This window comes from Patagioenas fasciata, chromosome 20 (assembly GCF_037038585.1).
Source record: "Patagioenas fasciata isolate bPatFas1 chromosome 20, bPatFas1.hap1, whole genome shotgun sequence".
In the NCBI taxonomy this organism is placed as follows: domain Eukaryota; kingdom Metazoa; phylum Chordata; class Aves; order Columbiformes; family Columbidae; genus Patagioenas; species Patagioenas fasciata.
The window spans coordinates 10,542,558-10,564,079 of record NC_092539.1 but is presented as its reverse complement, the minus strand read 5'-3'; the positions used below and the strand labels follow the sequence as shown (position 1 = coordinate 10,564,079).

The 21,522-nt window shown below is 46.7% G+C and overlaps 2 protein-coding genes across 6 annotated transcripts in view; both read right to left on the bottom strand.

The window, feature by feature from the left end:
* Positions 1–21,522, bottom strand: part of RABGAP1 (RAB GTPase activating protein 1) — a 171,806-nt gene that overhangs the window by 13,069 nt on the left and 137,215 nt on the right. For all 4 annotated transcript variants that reach the window (XM_071817381.1, XM_065853985.2, XM_071817380.1 and 1 more), the window contains 4 exons: positions 1,708–1,821; positions 1,405–1,479; positions 1,139–1,264; positions 817–960 (listed from right to left, as the gene is read on the bottom strand). In XM_071817381.1, the coding sequence (XP_071673482.1) occupies positions 817–960; positions 1,139–1,264; positions 1,405–1,479; positions 1,708–1,821 (459 nt within the window). The remainder of the gene's footprint in view (positions 1–816; positions 961–1,138; positions 1,265–1,404; positions 1,480–1,707; positions 1,822–21,522) is intronic.
* Positions 5,728–16,797, bottom strand: GPR21 (G protein-coupled receptor 21). 2 transcript variants are annotated; one of them, XM_071817387.1, is made up of 2 exons: positions 16,025–16,797; positions 5,728–15,225 (listed from the first exon to the last, which is right to left on the bottom strand). In XM_071817387.1, the coding sequence occupies exon 2, from the start codon at positions 14,853–14,855 to the stop codon at positions 13,809–13,811; it is 1,047 nt and encodes a 348-aa protein (XP_071673488.1). In that variant the 5' UTR covers positions 14,856–15,225; positions 16,025–16,797; the 3' UTR covers positions 5,728–13,808. The 2 variants fall into 2 exon arrangements, with proteins under 2 accessions (XP_071673488.1, XP_065710074.1); XM_065854002.2 differs by lacking the exon at positions 16,025–16,797 and adding an exon at positions 15,592–15,711.

Here is a 21,522-nt window from a genome sequence, read left to right as displayed (position 1 = left end):
ATTTTCTCGGTGCCATCTGTTGCTTTCCCCTACGCTGGCACAGGGAGAACGCAAAGCAGCAGACACAGGGAAAGGGTGAGAACCCTGACCGGGAGACTCTGAACGCCGGAACCCATCAGCAGAGGAACCGCACACAAAGCTGCAACAACTGCAGATCCAGCGAAGAGCGGATGCACAACATTAACCAGTGAGTAAAGAAAGCAAATCATTGAATAACTCAAGGATGCTTCAGTACAAAATGGGATTTGTTCACTTACATTATAAGCTCTGACTCAAACTGCAATACTTACCAGCACAGTACCAAGATACTAAACATGATTACATACAAAATCTCCATGGAAAGAATGTTGCTCTCTAAAGCTGTGAGTATAAAGAGACTTCAAGTTTCCAGGAGAAATAACTCCAAGCTTGTTAGATCACCACCGTGAGAGTTAGCTGGGCAGTTTTAGTCACAGTGGCCTCCATGCAATAATATTCCAGAAACTAAAAAGTTAGCATTGCGTATAATACAATTAACAACAGAGAAACCCACAAATGTGTAAATTAACTCTCATCCCATGAGCACCGTACAGAATCTCAGACATTCAACTGTTATAAGAAATAGGAGATTATAGTATTTTATAGAGATATTGACTCCTAATTTATATCTTTAAAATGCTGAGAACTCCCTGTCATTGCAGAAACATCACACTTCTACATAAAGTAATTCTCACATGCCTCGCTCTACAAGAACAGATCGAAACAAGGACGTGACCCAAGACAGTGAGAAACCGCCCGAGGCTGCCGGCAGCACGAGGCTCCAGCCACAGCACCCACCTCGCATAAGAGTAAGTCAATAATGTGGAAGACCATGTAGAGAGGGAACTTTGCAGTGAAGAGGGTGAGGAACCACTGGGACGCGTACATGTGCGCTTCGAGGCTGATGTCCAGGAAGTGGTTATACAGATCAGGAATGTATTCCTAAAAGTGATTGGAAAAAAAAAGCACAAGCACTGAAAGTTAATTCATTCTATTCTTAATAAACCTCCACTATAGACAGTCCTCGCTGTTCACCACAAACACTATTCACGTGTAAGATAAGCGGGTTGTTTTGAATTGCAGGCTCTGATCCATTGAGTTCGCCAGTTTGAACACCCACCTGCATGAGCCGCTCCAGCTGATAGAACTTGCAGTGCAAATCTTCGAAGTTTTGTTTGAAAAGTTCCCTGAGTCCATAATCAAACATGATTTTGACCAGAACACTGAAAGCTTGCTCCTCGGGCATCTAGGAGGGAGGGAAGTGTATTTATCCCAAGCATTTCAACCTTCCATGTCAGTTCCATTTGCCCTGACATTTGTTCTGGGCAAGCGGAGCAGCATTTGTGCTTAAGCTTAAAACAAACAGGGGAAAACTCCCCCACTTACATGGAGAAGCAGCACAGCAGCAAGAAATGACTGGCCTTGACAGTAGCCAATCTCTTCATCGTAGACAGAGTAGGCCTAAAAAAAAGAAACGAGAGTTTAGAGCACATCTGTCTTGAGCTACAAAGAAAACAAAAAGCTGCATTGAACACAGTTCCATAAAATTTTCACGGGGTGCATCAGTTGCCATTCTAATGAAGGGATAACCTGTATGAAAATCAAACTGTGATACACAGCAGCAGCGGCTGGTCACAGTGATGGTAAATACAAGTCACGGTAACCAGTCAAGAAGAATTTAAAGAATACCTTGCATATTTTGTACAGGGAGTCCTGGCCATCTCCCCCAGTATCTTTAAAATAATCATGAGCAGGGAACGTTCGATTGATGTCTCGGGTGATAGCACTGTCTTGTGGAGACTCCTATTAGAGAAAAGATATTGAAATGTAAATGAAAACACATCAAAAGAATATAAATTACAATCCGCTAGGACTGAGAATTCGGAGATGGGCACTGTGCTCTGCGCGCTGTTCTAAACATAACGAAACAGAGTCTACTCGAGCAGAACAGGCTGCCTGCAGGCGGGCAGCTCCGGATCACAGCCCTGATGGATCTGCTTCCCACAGCACATCTGGATCTGCTTCCCACAGCACATCTGGGAGCAGCGCGAGCAGCAGCACCAGCACAGGCGGGCGTCCCAGGCACCGTCGTGTGGTGAAACATCAGCTGAGGCAGGGAGAGCCGCCCGCGTGAGCCGGGCACTGCAGCGTGAGGAAGGTGAACTCCGTTCTCTACTTTACTCTGACGTCTTGTGCCTTTGAGGCAGCCAGGACCCAGCTGTTATCCACCTGGTTACTGTCACTGCAGCTGTTACCCAAACTGCCCAAAGAAAACAGAAACAAAACCCCTCTGTTCGCCTGCAGGTATTTCCTTTGCTGACCATCAGTGCCTCTTTCTGCTGCTTCAAGGATGACTGTTCTGGGCAGCTAATGAGAGCAAGAGCTCCTTGGTACTGGGAATCACCCAAAGAGATGCCACAATAATCATTAAGCCAGCATCGCTAATGAAAGGGTCAGCGGCTCCCTGGTCAGGTGGCTTCCCTGGCAGCGACTGAACGCACTAATAAAATAGTCAACCTTCTTCCCATGTGCGATTACTGAGCAACAGTGTCCGGGTTAACAACACTGCAAACAGACACGATGCTCTGGGGAAGCAAGAGAGATTTTTGGTGTTTTTTAACAAGTTTTACTCTGTCCAAATAACCCGTGTTTCTGTTGGACAAACGGAAAGAGGCTGGAAGTAAAACAGACAGTAAAAAAGTGTTTGATGTAATCAGTGTGAAGATCGTTAAATACAGCTTTTAGTTGATCTTTTTCTTCACAAAATGATTTTGCAAACAAGAACAAAATTACCACAGCATGCTTGATTTTCACTTCAGATTTTAATCCAAGGTTAATGCTCCTCTTAGTGGCTTAATAGCGACATTTCATTAGGAAGGCATCACACGGCCAGCAGAACCAAGTTACTGGATCGGTTTGGAAATTATATCAAAACTACTGTTCAGCATTTCGATTTGATAATAATTAACAAGCCAAAGAGGTCTGTCTCATTATAAGGAAACCAGAAACAAACAAAACCCCAACGCTAAATAAATTTCATATAAATATAAGCCTTTTAAGTCAACACAGACAAGTAAGATAATGGCCAGCTGTCGCTTCAGCTGCTTCGGCAAGTGGAGAAAGACCATGCTCAGAAACAACTCTGAGAACTCGAGAGCACGTGAGTTCCGTCCTAGCGAGGACCTCCAGCTTCTCCAAGGCTTCCAGCCCGGGGTGCAGGGCAGAGCCCTGCGGTGCGAGACACGGGAGCCGCTGCGGCGCCCGCGGGACCGGCCCGGGGTGCTCGAGCATCTCCGCGTTCTCTGCAATGGCAAAGGAATCTCAAACCCACCTGCCTCTTCAGCCACTGATTTAATAGCAGAGACCAAAGCATCTGGTTGGGAACTGTTAGGACAGGCTTCCCAAACAAATCACTCATTATGACCAAAGAGAACTAATTAGTGGTCTCTCTCTGGCTTTGCGTGACTCGTTCAGCACTCGACTCCTGCGTTTCAGCACAATTCTTCAAGTAATCTGTAACGCCAGTTCCTGCAGCTGATACGCAGCTTGGGGAGAGAAAAATGAACGGAAATGATAAGGTTTAAAAAATGTTTTTCAAACCGTGGCTTTGAAATGTCCCCATTAGTACAAACTGCTGCAATCCAGGCATTGTGTAACCTTTTCTTTACTCCTATTTTTATACCTTGCTGTGAGAATTGGCTCAATGGGCAATTTCTCATGCTTTCAGGGGACTGGGAACCGAAGGAAACCCTTCTGAACCCACACCCTTCACCAACTGAGATTGAAAAATAGAAAGCTAAGAATGACAGGAAGAAAAAGAAAGTAGTAAAGAAAACAGAATGGAAAAGAGCCATGAGAACTGAGGCAAGCGCAGTGCAGATTAAAATTCTCACAAGAGCTCACTGCTCAAAGGAAAGCAGGAAAATGTAGCTGCTCAGACTGAAACCGTGCCCTTCTCCCTCTCTTCCAGGCACTTGAAAATATTAAAGGAGTTATACTGAAACCTTCCTCTCTGGTTGATTTAAAAAGAAACTATGAGTAATTATGGAAACCAGGATGCCGTCCAGCAGATAAAACCGCATCTGTTGTATCACCCTGTCTATAAAAGCACGTTGGTTCCTGCATCCTAAACTGGACACGCTTAAAGCCACTTTCCTTGTATTTTTATGATGTCCCAGGACCATCCCAGGATCTGCAGGCCACACCATGCAGTTCTTCGCACTGACACTGTGTTAATTCAGAAGCTTTTTCTGTAGCTTAAGTCACAATTAAAACCACCGAAGAGATGGGAGTTCCTAGTACCTCTTCATGGGGCTGATCTCCTCGCAGCTTTCAGCAGATCAGGTTTATTCCTCCTAATCCCCTACTTAAATCCAAAAGAGTAACGAAACAACAGCAAAGAATTGCTGAAGGAACAGGGTCTGCGATGGAAAAAGGCCATGTGAAATAAGAAATCTGCAGAGAAGAGCAGGAGGTTTCCTGCTGGAAAAGGCTCAGCACTCAGAGATCGACACCAGCTTACTGGAGAAATCCCATGGGGGCATGAACCACGAAGGCTTTGCCTGGACACAGGTTGACTTCAAAAATGATACGAAAATGGACAAATGGTGCGGTCCCAACTTCAGACTCCTCCTGCTCTCCCCCCAGAATGATCCAGAACACGGACGGTTCTCCCTGGGCAAGTCACCCGACACATCCAGCGCACAACCCAAACCGCCTGGTTCTCGCTCTTACCACCGCGGCATCCATTCTCACATTGCAATTATTTCTTAGGAAGGTCCCAGTGACTTTGCAAGTTACTTTGCCAGAGGTGACTGTGAGAAGGGCCCAGCGACTCAGTCAACGGGCGTAACGTTCCTGCTTTGCCCAGGGTCAGATCCGCACGCGGCATCTCCTGGCACAGCCCAGCGAGCGGGTCGGGCCCAGCGCCCGCCCGACACCCGCAGGAGCCAACGCTCCCCGAAGCTTTCACAGGCAGCGGCAAGCGTAATATTACACAATGGGGAGAAGCTACTTTGAGCAGATCTGCACATTCTGAGTACATCCGAAAACATTAAAATGTCTTTTGATAGCTGCTTTCAGCATTAGCAGGACACCGTGTCCCCAGGTCTGTTCTGCAGGTTGGTGGCATTCCCAGGTTTACTTTCAATAAGCAATATTTACAGCGACTTCTGCACGTTCCTGCATTTGTCTTTGACCAAACCACTGTGAGGTTTCCATAAGAATTACACCTGTTACCAAGACCTTAAGGAAATATCACAAAACCCCCTTTTGAAGCGATGTACTGTTAACTTCTCACACGAAATGCTGTCTGCAGATTGTACATGTTACCTGGAGTTAGCACTTGCCGAGAAATGCACAAATAAACGGTATTTGTGGAAAAAAACTGAATAATGTAGACAAATTCAGAATAGACGGCTGCAATTTGATACAATAACGCATTGATACAGCATACTTTCGGTCCAAATATGGCAATATAGTGCAACTCTAAAAATAAAAGTGAATCCCTTGTGATATCCAGCCATTTCACTGAGTTCGTTTCCTTTTAGGGCTCAAGTTTCCCACAGGAAAATTACCGAGAGGAGTTTGCCCACAGTGCCCTCCGTGCTGTGAGACCACTGGAGCTGTTGAGACCGGAGAGAAACCCACCCGCTGCCAAACGAAGCCACCCCCACCAGCAGCTGCACACGAGTCAGCCCAGACAAGACGTGAAAACATGTGACGTATCATTTATTTCTTCAACGTATTTATGATCCATTCAGACCTTTCAAATAAAGTGTACAAGTGCATTTCAGAATAAAAAACTACACTCTCCACACAGCTCTGTAGAACACTACATTTCGTCAAGAAACTCGAAGCAAAAACTTCCTATGAAACCACCCATGCATCCTTTGGCTACAATAATATCACTGATCAACAAGTACTGCTATTCAATTCGGAGTTTCCCTTTAAAGAGAAGGAGCGTCCTAAAATACGCTACCCCTTCCAGAGACCTCTCTTTAAAGAGAGAATATTCAATAAATTAGCTAGGCTTTTAGGCAAAACAGTAAGGCTACTTAGTACTGTCGATGCATGATCCATACATTGGAGAACAGGCAATCCCAGGCTATGTGAAATGCGCCAACAGCCCTTGAAATTTTAGGAGTATCAAGATACATCGATCCAGAACAAATGGCAGACAAAAAATGTAACCGGTGGAGCAATCACTGAGAAATGTGCAGTTTCTCTCGGGATGGGATGTGCTGATAACAGACTCAGAAAAGTGTTTAGAAAATTCAGTAAGAACCACATTGACATTCTTAAAATTACATATTTTACAAAGCCCTAAACTGCAAGACCGGACAATTACTGCCTGTTAAATTAGTTCTTTTAAAATACATATGTGCATATGTACTTTACATATATATGTGTTTATATGTATAGATGTCTTAAAACAAGCAATTTAACAGGGCAGTAATTGTCCGGTCACACAGTGCACACATATACGTATGTACATCTACAGCAAAAAGGAAACAAGCCAGGAGATGTATGACACAGCTGGGGTACAGACCGTCTCAAGGGAATAATACATTTCTTTGAGATTCAATAGCTCATAGCAAAATTACCTCTTGGAAATAATGCAAAGATTTAGAATCAGATATTTACATGCTTCCAATTTATCTAGTTGCATTTATATTTTAAAATATCCACGTATTATTTAAATCAGTAACATTTGTCGTTTTTGGCTCAACTGTAGTTTTTCTTATTATTAGTCTTAGTTGAAATATCAGCTACAGAAACGTCTTAAAACGACGGGGCAGGAGTCCCCCCTCTCCCCTGTATTTAACACATAGAGTTGGCACAAACCGGGCAATTCTGGAGCCAGGCCAACCGCCCTTTCTTTCCTCAGCCGCCCCGCGTGTCCAGCACCATCGTCCCCCGCTCCCTCCCGGCCGAGCCGCGAGCCCCGAGGCGCCCCCGGCGCCTCGCGTGTCAGAACCGAGCACGGCGGTGCAGTCTCGGGCCGGGTCGTCCACCCGTTTGCTGTCCTCATCTGCTGGGGTGGGCTTTTCCGTCGTTCTTCGCAGCAGCGGTTTCACACTCACACCTCTTTCATCTTTTAATACGAAATAATTTCCAGCATTAAAAGGTGCACGAAGTTCTTACAAACAAACACATACGCTTTCTTACGTGTGATTTTGTCTATTCTTGGCCTTTTCACTGGAACTCAGCGAAGAACCAGCAGTTGTCACGCTCCTCGTGGAAGGAGCTGGACCATCTCCCAAACAAAACTCAGAAGGACCCTCTGACAACGTCAAATCTCCGCAGAACACACGGAAACAACCTCCCCGGCGGATCCCACTGCCCCGGTCAGCGAGCGGGACACAAGAAGCACGAGCACCCTTCGAGGTCCGGCCGCTCCGCTGCGCTCCATCAGCAAACACCCTACAGCACATGCAGGCACAGCCCCCATGCTCGCGCCTTCATTGTAAACAGCACGTGGGAAAAAACAATTAGAAAAGGTACTAATACAGTTTTGAAATCCCTGAAGAAAATACATACCCACGAGTATTAAGAACAGTAAAAAAGCAATTAGCAATTGCAAACTCGTTTCCATCCTGTTGCATTCATTAGAGAAATACAAAATTGAATCTAGTGTTCGCATGCTAGAGTTACAATAGAAACTAGATTTCAAAGGTTATATATGGAGAGAAATTCATCAGCGTAGGAACTTGCAAAACACTGTGCTGTACAGCATTGCTAAAGACCTAAGTCTGTGAAGACAACACACGCGACTGCAAATCCTTTCGGAGAGGTCGGAAGCGTGGCTGCAGGTAACGCCGCTCTCGGCGACCCGAAAGGATCCACTGCACCGGTATTCTTAGGAAGTTTTAATGACAACAATTTATCCTCAAGAAATACCCAACCCCTCAAAAACCGAGGTGATCAGAAACATACAGGTACCTTTCAGCCCTCGGGGTTTTATTTCTTTGTACACTAAACATCAATTCCTTTGACAGCATCTACAGAAAATGTTTAAAAAATGTTCTTATGAAATACTTTTAATACTCAGTAATGCTAATATTTAAAAATACTTCACAGTGTGGTACTAATGTAACTTCATAAAACAAGCAATTTGAGTTAGCTAAAGCTCAAAGCCTTACATTATATTAAAATAGTCCAAAGATTTCACACACACACACACAATCACTAGCACTATAAATATGCCTAAGCCACTTTAGTGCAAAGTCTGGTTTTGCTTTCCCTGACAAATCCCTCTATATGCCTGCCAGCATATTAAAACGTCATCCTTTACTAATCTAATTATTGGTTTTTAAGGATTCATTTACAGTTGAAATCCCAGAAGAACTTCTTTTCAATTTACCGTAAAAGTAATGACTTGGTTTATTAAGCATCTGATTGCTTGTATCACGTGATCTTCATAACGTTTAAGAATGACTCGCATATGCACAGCAAGACTTGAGTTCATCTTTACAAGGAGTTGCTTGAACTTATTTAACTCTTTAATTAAAGGATCTCCAGTAACGACCACCGGAGAGAAGCCAAAGCTTTGACTCACAAAATCGCCATCTTCACCTTACAACTTTCTACCAAGAAAGAAGCGGGACCCCGCAGCCCATCCGTCCGTCCCGCCCGCGGCGCAGAGCAACGCGGGGCAGCCATCGCCAGCGCCACAGCCCCGATGCTGAACACAACCTGCAGCAACGCGCGCCCGCTCAGCGCTGCCGCAACTCCCCGGCCAACAGCAGCGCTGGCTGTGAACCCTCGCACGGCGGCTCGGCCGCCCGGGCAGAGCCAGCAGCTCCCAGCTGCAGCGCAGGCATCGCGAGGCCCCAGCGGCTTCACGCCAGAACAAAGATGACTTCAGCAACTTGCTTCTCAATTAACTTACCACAAATTCACAGCTAGAGAATCAGTTTAGACTGGACAGCTGGCTCAAGTACACCAGAGGCTGTAAACAAACAACCTGGATCAGGACGCAGGAACAAAACTTTAACATTTTCATTAATGGCTAAAGCTCAAGAGATTCAAATAGGACGTGGGTGAAATCTGCAAACGTCTCCATTTGCAACCACCACTAAAGGCGTGTAGAGCAGACACAGACTGCGGTTTGTCTCAAACTCTGCGATGGGAATAAAAACTGAAAGGTGGCAGAAGTCACTATTGCATGAAGAACCACGAGCAAAGCTGCCTGCGTAAGGAAAACACTTCACCGGTCTAGGAAACCTTGTGTCACAGAAAAGCTGACTAAACAAACTACCTCCCATCACATTATTTCCCGATTGCTGGAGCACCCCGGGTTATCGAGCACGACGCAGGTGGGGATCAGCCCCTTGTACCTGAGCGGAACCGGAGGGTCTGCGGCGGGAGCCCCGAGGAGCCTAAACTCCACCTGCTAAACGTGTGTTGTAAGGGATACGACCCAAATGCAATACTCCATTGTCCAAATGCAATACTCCATTGTCCAAATGCAATACTCCATTGTCCAAATGCAATACTCCATTGTCCACCGGCAGCGCAGGCACATCTGCCCAGCAGTCTCCTTTGTTTCCACTGGCCGCAACTTCCAGTTTCCTTCTCTAATACAACTGTGTGTGGTTTTATACATACTAAGTTTTAATTCTGAAGAGCAACTATACCCAAATTGAAGCATAAAAGCCACAGAGGCCTTTCCACCTGCTGGATCTCAGCAGCGTCGCTGACAAACGTGTGCTCTGCCAACTTCAGAGGGTTGGCAGTGAGGTAAAAGTCAAGTTTCTCTCGAATGCCGCCACGGAAAGGCGGTGTCATCGTGTCCTGCAAAGCCACAGACGGGAAGAGAAAGGTTTCTAAACTGAACAACAAAGCCACGGGGCAGGTCAGGGCAAACGCTGCAGCGGGTGCTTCAAGTACTTGGAACAACAGGTGTGTTAGAACAGCAAAAGTCCTCCAAAATCTCTGCCTCCTCCTATGAAAATAACCTATAACAGCGGAATAAAGTAACTGGGCCTTTTGTTTGTAATGTCTGAATGCAGACCCCTATGCTCAGATATTCTTGCCTAAGAAACATGTTTTTAAAGCACTGACCACCTTGTCCTTGTTTAAGATGTGTGACAAATACTGCAGACAGCCCTTGGGTGCTGTGACACCAAGCCCGGCCAGAATTCCAACACTAGAAACCGATTTCTGACTGGTGAGAAGCTTAAAAACAAGTACAAAACCCCTAGTAACACATGAAGACTGTAGAAACTATAACATTTAATTTTAAAAAAGGTAACAGCAGACAACAGCAAAGCTTCCGTTTGGCACAAAAGATTCCTGTTCAGTTAAAAATGCTGTCACTGGATTGCAGATTATTAAAAGAAATAAATATTTCACGGATTTTCTCCCCACCTATTTGGAAAAATGAGGATATAATCACACCCGGACTTCCAGTCAACTTCAAAACCAAACCAACTTCTAGATGAAGCAAATGTTCGCCTTCTGAGAAGTTGTGCGTTTAGAAACCCTTTCCATGGCACTGCATGACATCCTGCAAATGGAACCTTCCAGCAGCTTCATTTGAAAGTGAGGCAGATAACAAATAATTTTAAAAAGTCTTGAGATGGAACTTTAAAATGTGTTCATTTAATCGCATCAAACCCACAATTTTCATGAAGATGCAATTGACTTCTGCACTCTCCACAGTGCGCCCTTCATCCGTGCAACGCTCTCGACACCGAGTTCTGCAGCATCAGGCACAACTGGTACAAGCAGAGCCAAGACAGGATTAGTTCCGTATGTACCGCGATGCACGTGATCCGAACGGAGAGTTTGCTGCCCGACAACTCGCAGCACGGACTGCGCCTCCCCGGGGGACAGAGGATGTGCATTTCTTCCACACTTGGCGCCGTGAACAAGATTCACCCCCCTGCAATTTTACTGAACAAACTCAAATGTTATGAACATTTAAAACAACTAATAACATACAAACCTAAATCAACATTAAATTAACTTACAGGACAAAAAAAAAAAAAGTGATTTAATTTAAAAAAAAAATAAATTAACACAGATAAAAATAGAAATATTTGACACAAAAACTAAGCTACTGAGGCAACACTTTAAAAGTGTCTGTAAAACACGGGATGAAACTCAAACCGCATCAACTGCCTGCACCTCCCGTTGGTCCTCATCTCTAAGAGGCTTCCAGGTTCTGATTTTCACCTCTCACGGGAACCATGAGCCGATGAAGACTTTGAGAAGAGTAAGGCGATGGAACCAAGGCCTGGCTGTCGGGAACGGGCAGACCAAGCACCAGCAGCAGGTGTGGGTCTGCACTGCACCTGCATCTCGCCCACCACCGCCCCCGTGCTCAGCTTCACCTCCACTTCAACTCCTCCGCCACGCTGTAGAGCCCTCGCCACTCGTTAAACTTCTCAAAACCCAGCGCACAATGCTCCTATTAAACCTCTATCCATATCACAAAAAAAAAGAAAAGCAACAATCTTTGCTCTCCAGCTTCCACTTAAACCTCAAACTGCCATTTTTAGGATTTTAGTCCTTGCAGATTCTTCTATTAAATTTAATCGAATGCTATTTTAATGATAGATTGCATCACTTCAAAGACTTGGAAATCTTAGATAAGGTGAAGAGCCAGAGAAAAGCTATTGGGAGTTTACCTGAGAGGCTGTTCCAAAAATACCACACACAGAGGCTTTGATATTAGTGACTAAAAGCCTTAAACTGTTCCCCAAAGGCCACCTTTGCCATGATACCCACAAAACCCTTGAGGACAATTAGGCAGCCGATGCGCTGTGGGCTCATCACACCGTTGAGCAGGGACTCAGCCCCCCGGCTGCTGTGTCTCTCGAAGTCGCGATGCGGGAGCTCTGCAGAGCAAACCTCCCCTGCCACGGCCGGGCAGGATGGCCCCGTCAGCCCCGGCCCCGCTCTGCTTCAGCACAGCAGGTAACAAGAAACGTCCTCCCGAAGGCTTCGGGGTTTAGATACTTAACATTTCAGATGAACTAAGGAGGAACTTGAGTGGTTTGAACTGTGGATGAAGTAAGTTGAAAGCAGACTGAGATGTGACTTAGACGCGCTCTGTAACAGGGCTCTCAAACCAAAACTGGGCAGCAAGAGTGGGGGCTCTGCCCCGTCCTCCCCAGGAACAGGAATCCTGGGGGCAAAGCCCGGCAGACAGAGCAGAGAGGAGGGAACGGGTGGCAGGGACAGCAGAGAGTAGGAAAAAGATCATGGTCTTGATTTCTAACAGTAGACCTGAAACCATTCAGCAAAAGTCTTCCCTTTGGCCAAGAGAATTACTCCAATTCTAAAAAACCTCAAACTACTCTTCCCTAATATTTCTGCGTTCCTAATTCTGCGAGAATCCCCCTGTACCCATGTAAAACCCGCTCTGGGAGCAGAGCTGTGGTGCGAGGTTCCCCCGGCAGCAGGGCCGGGGAGAGCAGACGCCGCAGACTGCAATCCATCAATCCACCCGTACAGAAACACACCGTTCACTTTCATTTTCCAAACAAGGCGTCAGTAAAAAGACAAGGATACTCTTTAGGAAAACTAACCCATTTGAGGGCCATGCTGCCTTAACAGCATTACAGTACTCAAAAAATATTTCATCTAAGCTAGCTTGAAAAAGCTGCGGTCAATGAGATTTTGTTTCTCAGATCCTGCCTCTGACCGGTTAGATACGCGTTTGCCAATGGGATTTAGCTCCTGCTATATTCGAACCATCTTTAATCCCACGAAGGCTAAAGAAAAATGTCGCTGATTTAGCTCTGTGCACTTATGAATAACTCAAATACTACAGTTAAATTTACAACATAGTTCCCTTAGCTGTTTAGAAGACAATTGTTTTCTTTCCTTTCCCCTCAAGTTCCAGTATGTAAAATATCAGAAGAATTTAGATTAAAAAAAAAAAAAGGGACATGTTATTTTTAAAGTTGTTCTTGAGAAAATTTCCACATACAAAACCGTGGCATTTCTCCACTGGTTTGAGAATAATTTTCACATGTTAGCATCATCCTTGAGTAGCTGCCACAACTCTGGTATCATAAAGCAACATATATTTTTTTCTCAGCTTATCAAAACACATTTTATTCAACTGCTAAATTTGGTCTGATCCAAGTTTTTCTTGTTACTTCACAACAAACAGGAGAATGCAGATGCCGCGCTCATCGCACACACGCGTCCCAGCCGAGGAACGGGCGCGCAGCCGGATGGGTGCTGAGCGTGCGGCCGTTCAGGTCACAGCGCCGCACTCACGGCTCAGGGAAACTCTGCGTTCACACTACAACGTTCACGTTGTTCACTACTGTTCTAGAAGTCCTGTCTAGGTAGCACTGGAAAACAAATTGTTTGGCCCCTTCTGTACGACGCTGGAACATTGTGTCAATATACTTTGGCATATATTAAAAATCCCTGTAATATACCATATACTGTGACATTTCCACTTCAGCTCTATCATTTGCATGTGAAGCACGAATCTCAAAAGAACCTAGTAAAGCTGTAAGAAAGACTACATTTTGCCGAAGCTCTCAGACACCCACTCCATTCAGTCACACCAGCTGGAGAGGTAAGCGTCAAGATACAGCTTTATTCTTAAAAATGCATATGGAGGTGAAACTCCACAGCCTCCTCCACAGCAATAACCTTTTGAAGTGAAACCACAATGATATGTGCTCCTGATTCTTCTATGTCAGCAGCATTTCTCATAAACCTTTTTGCAAATCTGGACATCTTAAAATCATATTTAACTTATTTTGCGATTTACAGAATTGTCCCTGCACTTCCCAGTCCAGCTGATAGGAGTCTTAGACATGACATCCATTGGAAGATCTTTTGCTCCTAGAGGTAGAGGAGTCCTTAGCCACCCTCTGTCTAGCACAAGAGGCACAAATAGCCCCTGAGAGACGCTTAAGCCCCTTCTGAAAGACACTGTTGGAGAGACTATAAATGACACAGTTGCAGAAACTGTTGCTAATGGCAAGCCAAGTGGTCAAGAAGGACGCGATGCGGTTACTATAGACATTGGAGCTCTCCAGCAGAAAATAGATGATGTAGGGCAACCAGAGGATGTAGAAGACACTGGTGATGCGGAAAAGAACCATGGCATAGCGCTTGTCCGGGCAGGGCTGCGCCTCCCCGGCCTCCCCGTCCTGAGAGCTGAAGCGCACCCGCCTCTCGTTGATCTCCTTGGTGTGCTGCTGGCAGATGCGGAAGATGTTGAAGTACGTGAAGCAGACGATGAAAGCGGCTGGGGCATAGAGCATCACCACGATGAAGAGGGTGAAATAGGGGTCGGTGTTCCAGGAACTGGCACACCACTGAAACACATCCCCGTGATATCCAGGCTTTCCCCAGCGAAAGGAGGGGAGGAAGACCAGGCAGGAGTACAGCCAAATGATCAGTATGCAGATCCGAAGTCTCCATGGGGTGACGAGCGTGTTGTAGGTCAGCGGCTTCGTGATGGCGATGTATCTGTCAATACTAATGCACGCTAAAGAGGCCATGGAGACGCTCTTCAGCACCGATACCACATAACCAAAGATTTGGCAAACCAAGGACTCACTTAAAACAATAGGGTAGTGCAGCAGAGACAAAGAAGGCACCAGACAGCTCACGCCCACCAGGAGGTCAGCATACGCCATAGTCTGGATGAAGTAGCTGGTGGTGTGGTGGTTCAGCAGAGGTGCACAGTGAAAGACAAATATCACAATAATGTTGCCCGAAATAATCAGGACCATGAGGAACACAATAATAACCACTTCCAGGAGGCAAAAATTGATGGTCTCCAAATAGCTAATGGCCAGGAGACAGAACGGCCGGCCACTCTGGTTGCCAACCAAAGAGGAGTTCATCTTGAGCACTGCAGTGATCTCTTTACTTCATGCTCCTGCCTGCTGCCTGCAGCCACTCCAGGCAGCTGCTGTCATTGCGGCTGGTGCTGTGTGTGTAGCAATGTCAAAACCAGAGCTCCGGTCCCCAGGGCCGCTCCAGATGCTGCTGCTGTGCATTGTCTGCAGCACAATTCCCCTTTAAATCCGGCTCCCCGCCGCCACCGCTGCACCGGGACCCGGCAGCCGTCATGTCAGCAACTTCGCACACGCACACTGCACAGGGCTGATATTAAAGCCCTCCGGGTGGGCTGCCTCGTCAAGGAGGGATGAGGGGTTGGGGGAAGAGGGAGAAGGAACCTTCACCGAGCCAGGACGAGAGTCCTCCCAAAGGCTGACAGAAGAGAAGGGGAAAGTGTTTTACAGAACCGCCTCTCCTCCCTCTCTCACCTCCATCCCCACGCCCTGCTCAGCGCTCCCCGCCGCTGCCCCCGCTCCCCGCCGGCTCCGGCTGCGCCGCCTCCCCCGCTCTCGGCCCGGGGCAGCGCGGGGAGGTTTTCCGGGCGAAAACCCCTGCCGCCGGCCATCCATGCGGAGGGATGCGCGGCGGGGAAGGGGTCCAGCCCTCCTCTCCTGGCTCCATTTTGCACGACGCTTTTGTTCGCCGCCTCTCCCGGCCCGCACCGCTCCGGCCCCCGCGGCCGCCCCGCCGCCCCCGCCCGGCCCGGGGCGCAGCCCGGCCCCGCCGCCCGGCCCCTACCTGCCGCAGGGGAACAAAAGCCCGGGAGCATCCTCGGCCGAGCGCCGGCACAGGCGGCGTGTGCTCCGGCCGCGGCGATGCGGAGCCGGGGGGAGGGGACGGCGGGAGGAAGGGGAGGGAGGCGGGCAGGAGCGCGGGGGAGGGCGCGGCGCGGCGGGGACCCGGCGGGGAGCGGGGCCGCAGCCCCCGGCCGCCAGCGGCAGCCCCGGGAACGCGGGGTTCCGCGCACGACGCCCTCGGGGGCCGATTTCCCGGGGGGCCGATTTCCCGAGGGGCCGATGGCGGTGGGTGCCTCACCCGGCGCGACCCCGGGAAAACAAAGGGGCTCCCGGCGCTCCCCGGCGGGCAGCCCTGCCCTGGCACAGCCCGGCCCTGCAGACAGACACACACCCACGCCCTGCTCCTGCAGACAGACAGACAGACAGACACCCACCGCACACCCGGCTCCTCCTCTCGGCACCTGTCTGCGCGGCGAATGACAACCGGACAGAGCAAGGACGGGAATTTAAACATTTAGTCATCGTTTAAGGCTTTTCCATCCAAGCCCTTTTGGGAAATGCTTTTTCTGGAACACAGGTGTCTTTCTTCCAGGTGTAGTGGGTGTTGTTTAGGAGACACCTGAAACCAAGGGCAAAGCTGAGAACCGGGTCCCACCAGTAATCCAGATGTTGCCCATGCGGGTGAGCACCTCCTGTGTACACACACGGAACGCAAAGGCATCGCCATCCCCGACAGTCCCAGCACAGACTAGAAAACAGGACGTTCCAGAGAACAAACACGCGAGTCACAACACAACACCCAACCTTGTATTCACACCATAAGCTAATACCATCACCCGTATTTAACCAGAAAAACCTCTCTGGTGCATACCAGGTGAAGAAGCCAGCATAGGATCCTCATATCTTGTTTGTCAAGAGAGCTTGACTCACTTGACGTGCTGGAAAACACCTTCGCATGGGATGTGGAAGCTCATTCTCCAACTGAGATTCCAGACTTCTCCACAGCTCAGGACAGGCCCATCGCTACGGGAACTGGTCCTTGAACCAATCAAACCAGTAAGAGACTGCAGTAAGGCTCTTCAGCAATTTACCTCCTTTTGTCAAAAATGAAAGCGCACAACTGGCGTCCCTATAAGCAAGTGCACACGCTGAATTCAACCAATACCAACAGACCCAAGGGTTCAGTCAACCTAAGCGAAACATTTTATGGAACGGATCCCACAGCAATCACACTGCAACGCTAGGGATTTTAGCTGGCATGTAATTAAAAAAATACGGTAGCATTGGTCAAAAATCTCTGCTGGAGAACAGCATGACTTGGCAGATTTTTAGTTATTCTCATGCAAAAGCCCGAGAACAAAAGCTTGTTTATTCTGCCCTATCTTTATCTCTCAAAGATGCCCTTACTATCATACTTCAGTTTTGTTATAATTCATGGTGTTTCTGATTGTGGCAGTTGAAGTACCAGAACTGTAGCTAGGAAACAAACTTTGAATTCAATTTAGGGAAGGGTATTGTGGTTACACAAAAACCAAGTTATGATTGAATCACTGCAGGAAAAACCATCTATCTTTCCAAAGCCGAGAATGACTTACATACCAATTGATTCAAATAGGATTTCTGGATCCTTAGGCATGAGCAGACACATTATAAACACCTTTAAGAAAATAACATACATTGATATTTTAGTGTATCATAGCTATAAAAACAAGGTGGTATTGGAAATAGTGAGACTGACCAGAACAGTATCTCATTGCTGAAATTTTGAAGCAAAAGATGCACCGAGACTCCTCACTGGTTAGATTTTTATTACCAGATTAACTTGTACCCAGCTGACAGGTATTTCTGTAGGAGAGATGGGCTGGTTTTTCCTGTAACTGACATACTATTGTTTCTCCAAAGCTGGGAGTGGTAAGTACTCAAAGTTCACGCCAACTTGTCCTGCTTGCTCCAAACACCCACCAAAGCAGCGATATCTCCATTAATTCTCCCTGCGCCAGAGCCCGGACCAATGTGGCCCAAGGGTGCGGAACTGAACTGGGAGGTGACTGGGCTGGAGATGGAGCCACCATCTCCTCGGCCAAGCACCACCAGGTGAACCACCTGACATGAAACCATCTGGTTTGGGTGGTTGGGAGCTGTGAGACACTGAAAATATCTCTGTGTCACAGAGACTTCTCCCACATATACAATAAAACCTCATCTAAGGCTTTGAAAAGTATTCAAGAAATCATTCAAAGTTACAATGAGAACTCTTGGGAGAACTACTGCTTGCAGAAGATAATTAAACTTCTATCACCACGTGATCAAAACTAATCAAACAAGGGACGCTGAGGTTCAAGCACACCGACAGCACAGCTACGCCGTCCTTCCTACACCGGGATTCACGGATGGACCGCAGGTTCCATTTCAGTTGATTGTACACAACCGTGGTTCTTTGTACTCCTGAAAATTAAATGTATTCTTCTTAATTTATATGAACATATGGAAATGTGATTGTGATAGAAGTGGAAAATAAGTGTTAACCACCCACAGCTAAAGCATTGTTACATTTTATGCTGCTGATGAAGCAACACATTCAATCAAATAATGGTAGTGACATTTTAATCTATTTCTTCATTAAAAACTAGTATCGTTTGCACCCAGACAGATGAGTATATTTGGTAGAGCTTCTGTGTACTGTAATCCTCCGCTCGGGGAGACAAAACAGTGGGAAGATGAGGAAGTGGGCAGCAAGACTCATGCTACAAGCAAAACTGGGGCACACTGATTTCTTATCAGGCCTACAGTCTCTACCAGAAACGGAGACCCCAGGGCAGCATTCCAGGATGCTCCTCCCGCCACCGGATTATTTTATTTTATTTGTGCCACAAGACGTATGTCCCTCTCATGTCATCATTTTCTTAATGTAGTGCATTTATCTGGCACAACAGTTTGTATTTTTTTTTTTCCTTTCGACATTATTTCCTCCCACACAGACCTATATTAAAAGCTTTTATTTTCTCCTCAATATTGTAAATGTCAGGCTCCTAAAATTTTGGTGTTACGAAGTGCTCCTCCGCTGAGATCGCCACTGATCTGAGAGATTGCATTAGACCCTTTGAAAAACCTCATCTGAAAAGCGGCCACTGTCTATTTTGCTTTGTATCCTGGTTTGCTGGGGGGTTGGTTTTGGTTTTTCGGGGTTTTTTTTGTGTGTGTTTTTTGCTGTTCATTTTGTTGGGTTTTTTTAACCCATGTGCTTTGCTTCACAAGTTTTCTACTCCACAATGCTTTCCATCGTGAAGTATTTTTCCTGCAGGTGCCCATTAATACCTTGCCCAAGTCCCCTTGTCTCTCCTCCTGCCTCTGAGAGGCTGGAAGCCTGAAGATTTACAGCCGTAACCATGATTGCCAAACTCCTACCGGGAGCAGATGCCTCTCAAAGGGATTGTCTAGATCGTTTTACCTAGAGTTTGCTTTCTGTCCCCAGTAGGGACATGACCTTAATTCATCGGGCTGGCTTTCAGCCACGCTCCCCAGCACGAGCGCAGCAATCTGGAGCTGCTGAAAGCTTTATTACTGCACACAGATGGCGTGCAAATTCTCAGAAGTAATTTGTGGAAGCACTACAATGGTGAAATTTAGACACTACTACAATAACAAAAGCACAGAGTATAAAAAAAACCCAGCTAATGTTTAGCAAAGAAATAAGGAGCAAATAATTAATACAGTCATGACGACCAGAATGCAACGCACACACCTTGAGGTGCAAGTCAGATTCAAGAAGAGGCCCAGACACAGCATTCAGCGGCAGAACACAACAGAAGATGTTTCCTTTTCAATCGTTCAGTAGCCACACGTCAACAGTACATAAGGAACTACCTGTGCAGCGGGTAATTTGCAAAAGAAAGCAAAACCTACAGATGTGCTGAGTACCTGGGGCCAGAACCGCACAGGGAGGCAAACACCACAAGGAATCCTGGGGCTCCTGCATCCACCGCCCTGCGCACAAGGGGAAAAGAATCCCTGAAAGAGGCCAGAAGCGTTCAAAGCAGCTGTCACCACAGACCCTTATTAATTTGGGGCTCTGCTGCCACACGGAGTCACGAGAAGCCTGACGGAAATCAAACGCAGCTACAGGAACAGAGGTCAGTGTGACGAGAGCAGGGGCGCTGGAGCAGGAGCGCTCAACCCACCTTCGCAGCATCACCCACCTGCACTGGAGAGCAAAGGTTCTGCACCAACCCCCTGTGCTGCTGCACTACGGCACAGCCGTTCTCACATAAACCATCTTCAACGCTTGGTAACGCACATCACTGCATGTGTGCCAGAGAAGAATGTGTATTACTGACAAGGAAAGCCACGGTGAAGCATTACAAGGACGGCAAAGCAATATATGGCAAGAGACCCTTGCTTTCACAAAATTCACCAATATTTTTTTCCCCAGACACGTTTACTCCTGCATTGCTGCATACTGACTATAACTGAGCTGGTATTTTCAGAGCAGTAAGAGTCACATTAGAACTACTAAATTGTCAAAAAGATCTATAAAAGGCAAGAAAATTTAAAAAATGAAAGCCAAAGGACAATCCAGACTTATTATCCTGTTAGCATATACTATATACAATGGGTCTGCAAACGTTTGCTGGGTCTTGAATTCAAGTTCCCATCAGCCTCACAAATAATTTTGTATTCTTTGCCTATTTGCATCTTTCTTGCTTCCACACCGATAACCTTTTTTGAAACCTCACACTTGTTCCGCTGCCTGCGGATTGAAGAAATCACAGTTCCACTGCGAACCAACCAGAGGCTTCTCTCCCATCACCCCTGTCTGCCCGTTTGCAAAGATGTTCATTTCAGTCACAACAAGGCCAGCAGCCTCAACAATGGGCTAAGAGGTGCTTCCAGGTTTAGGAGACTGCACCTTCCCGGGCCTGAGCTGGTTGCTGCCGCAGGCTGGCGGTGCAGCACACACCTCGGCTGATTCCGCGCAGCCTGAGAGCGCCCATTCGGTGCTCGTTTCCTTTCGCTGTTTTACTCTGTAATCAGCCTCGGTGCTGGCCGAGCCCGCCCTGCCTGCCGCTGGCTCTCCAGAGCTGCTCCCACTACATCAGATCCAGGTTGTTTCCTTTGTCTCTGCCAAACGCAAACGAGCGGAAAGGTTTCACAGATTTAAACACGAAACGTTGCACGATGCCTTTCTGGCTCACAGACAGTAGCAGTGTGTGTCACCAACTGTGCCACTAAGAGATCATCTTTTCCACTCTGATACCAAAACACTGGAACAGAGAACAAGTGACACCGTCAGCAACTCACTAGGCAATTAAAACAACACAACAGGAGTAACTGTGATACACTCCTTGCCAGAGCACTCAACCTCCACATTATCTGTATGATTTATTCACCATAAAATCCAAGTTACAGCTCTACGACGCATGTAACAACACGAAGAAATTCAGATCAAGTTTCTTCTATATTCAATAAGTGTGTGAAAGTACTTACGGCAAAACATTTTTAGCTAATCTAACATGATTCATTCCAATCACGTAGGATCCTTCCTGCATGATTCCAGCAGGAACAGAGTTTAATTTCAGAAGCCCTCTTGCCCACAGAATAAGGTCTTTAATTGCTCCTTACGAATCTGTGCCATCAGAACACAGACACATAAAGGCTGATTCAGTTGTTCTGCCTTCTTAACTGGTGAATAATTCATTTCTGTTATATTTATACTAAAGTTGCATCATTAATAATTTCTAATATAGTCCTTCTAGACTTGCATGTTTGATGAAAACACTAAAATACAACAGACCTACAACGGTCAAATCCAAATTAACAGATCGGTTTTCTGATTAAGGGAGGGACATTTCGTGACCCATTTGTTCCTCTAGAGCTTTGAGAAACACTGAATGATGTCTGTATATACGATTCTTATTTTCTTTTCCTATGTTAC

Coding starts and splice junctions, on each gene's coding strand:
- GPR21 (XM_071817387.1), bottom strand. CDS start 14,855: ATGAACTCCTCTTTGGTTGGCAACCAGAGTGGCCGGCCGTTCTGTCTC.